Raw genomic sequence first — 2,306 nt, forward strand, 5'->3', positions numbered from 1 at the left:
ATGAGTCCTGCCCTGGGCCACTGAGGGGTACAGGGACGCCATATGCAGCCCGGCCACCTGCTCACCAGGCAGCCTCAGGCGGCTGGGTGTCCTCAGCTGATAAGTGATGGCCTCCCCCCATGGCTGGGAGGACCAGTGACTTCCTGCATGGGGGGGAGGGGACCCCACCCTTCACTGGCCGAAGACCCAGGGGGTCCTCAGCTACTCCACGGAGGGTGGCACCGACACTCCTAGCGCTGACCTGACCCGCCCCACGCCGGCTCCGGTCCGGCCCGAGCTGGGCGACCATGAAAGAGAGTGAGTCCAGGCAGGAGCCGGGATCTCCCCACCAGCCCCTCGGGGGTGCCTGGCTGGCAGCTGCCGAGCCCTCGGGAACATTCTGTGCAGAGAGAAGCCAGGCCCAGGGTGGGAACGCTCTCTGCGAGGTGGGGGGCCTCGTGCGGGCCCCCCCGACTCTCCCATGGTGGGCTTCCCTTCCGGGCCTCCTGCCAGGGACAACGGGCAGCTGGCCGGGCAGCTGTGGCCATGGCGCTTCCTGCTCGTGCGGCCCTGGGCGGGGCCTGCAGTTCAGTTAAAATCGACCCTCAGCAGCGGCCGCGGGGGCTTCGCTCTAAGTGCCCTGTTTCCCGGGAGGAGGTTCAGGCAGAGTCAGGGGTGCCCTCAAGGTCGCCATCGCCTCCCCGCTGCCCCCTCCACCACCGACTGCCACGCCCCTGAGGGCAGGGCGTCTGAGGGAGTCCGCCGGGAGGATGCTGGGCAGGAGGTTCTCAATGGGCGTGTTTGTTGTCTGAAGTTTATGTGAACATCCAGACATGCGTGTCCATGGATCTGCACCCATGTGTGTGCACGTACGTGCCTGTGCCTGTGTGCGCACACACATTTGGGGCGTCTGTACATATATGTGTGTTTGTGCACACATGTGTCCGCATGTGCATGTATGCAAACACATGCATGTATACAAGTGCTTCTGCACACCTGCCCGAGCGCTTGTTTGTACACACATGTTCACGTGTGTGTGTGTGTGTGCGTGTGCTGTCCTCTTCTGTGCTAGTGATGGCAAAGCGCATGTTTGTACACGCATGTTCACGTGTGTGCGTGTGCGTGTGCTGTCCTCTTCTGTGCTAGTGATGGCAGGTGGGAGGCATGCTGCCCTGATGCTTTTCCCCGGGACCATGTCCTTCCTAACTGTCAGTCCTCTCATCTGTGAAATGGGCGACAGAGGGTGTGCCCTAGACCAGCTCCGGCCCAGGCAGCGAGGGGATGAGTCACACAGACATCACGTCGTGTAAAAGACTCAGGACACAAATGGGAGCATCCCCTGTGGTTTATGGACCGGAGGCTCTAGAGCAGCCTGCGGAGGAAGGGGGGCCTGCGTGATCTGGGGTGCTCGGTGCACACAGCTGCCTGACTCATCTGTCTCAACCCTGAAGGTCTCCATGTCCTACTGCATGTAAATCAGCCTCAGTAAAACAGAAGTGCCCCCAGGGCATTGGGGGCATTAAATGCGGGACAGCCTGGCAGGAGCCCTTGTTAACACTGACGGTGGAGGGGAGGGGACACTGTGCCCCTTGCGGGTGGGGCTGGGCCGGCCTCGGCTGCAGGGAGGGACGGGGAGAGCCCGTGCGCCTACGTGGAAAGGCTCCCTCGTGCCCTGGAGGTGAAAGAGCAGCTGCAGGACAGAATACTATGCACTTTGCTTTAAAACGACACAGAGAAAAAATCGCACGCCTGTTTCCTCCTGTGAGATTCGTCTCTGGTTGGATGTAAGGACCTGGGGACAGGGAGGCGGGAGACGGGCTCGCAGCCCTTCTTGCTCTTGGAATTCTGAGCCCCACGAAGGTATGACCCAGTTTAGAGGGACATGTGTTTAAGGATGGCCCCTAAGGAGTTTGTAGACGAGCCGTGGAGATGGCCGAGCCAGGATGCTCGTCCAGAGGGACCCGGTGGTGCCCACGCCCACGCCACCCCGGGCTTCGCGCCAGCTCTCAGGACAGCCCAGGAGCCGTCCTGCCCTCCTGGGTCTCTCCTGCCTCGTCCCTCCCAAGGGGACGGGCGCCCACCTGCCCCAAGGTGCACTCCATGCCCCCCAGGAAGTCGTCGTCCTGACAGCTGAGGCTGCCGGGCCCGTGGCTGTCGTAGACCTCGAACCGCAGCTTCTGTGCCTCCTCGAAGTAGTAGTCGAGTGTGAAGACCTTGGAGAACGTGGGGTGCAGGCAGCTCCGGACCACCTCCGTCCTGTCCACCTGCAGCAGCGGGAGCGGCCCTCGGGGGCTTCCACCAGGCCCTGCCCCCGGCCCAGCCCCGGG

General features: G+C 62.8%; 1 protein-coding gene across 1 annotated transcript in view; it reads right to left on the reverse strand.

Annotated features, from left to right (window-relative positions):
• Positions 1 to 2,285, reverse strand: part of CPNE7 (copine VII) — a gene marked incomplete at its 5' end in the record, with an annotated part of 19,649 nt that extends 17,364 nt beyond the window's left edge. The window contains one exon of the mRNA XM_014535619.1: positions 2,061 to 2,285. Coding sequence (XP_014391105.1) covers positions 2,061 to 2,285 — 225 coding nt within the window. The remainder of the gene's footprint in view (positions 1 to 2,060) is intronic.
• Positions 2,286 to 2,306: the final 21 nt, after the last annotated feature.

Source organism: Myotis brandtii, unplaced genomic scaffold (genome assembly GCF_000412655.1).
Source record: "Myotis brandtii unplaced genomic scaffold, ASM41265v1 scaffold1466, whole genome shotgun sequence".
Classification (NCBI taxonomy): Eukaryota; Metazoa; Chordata; class Mammalia; order Chiroptera; family Vespertilionidae; genus Myotis; species Myotis brandtii.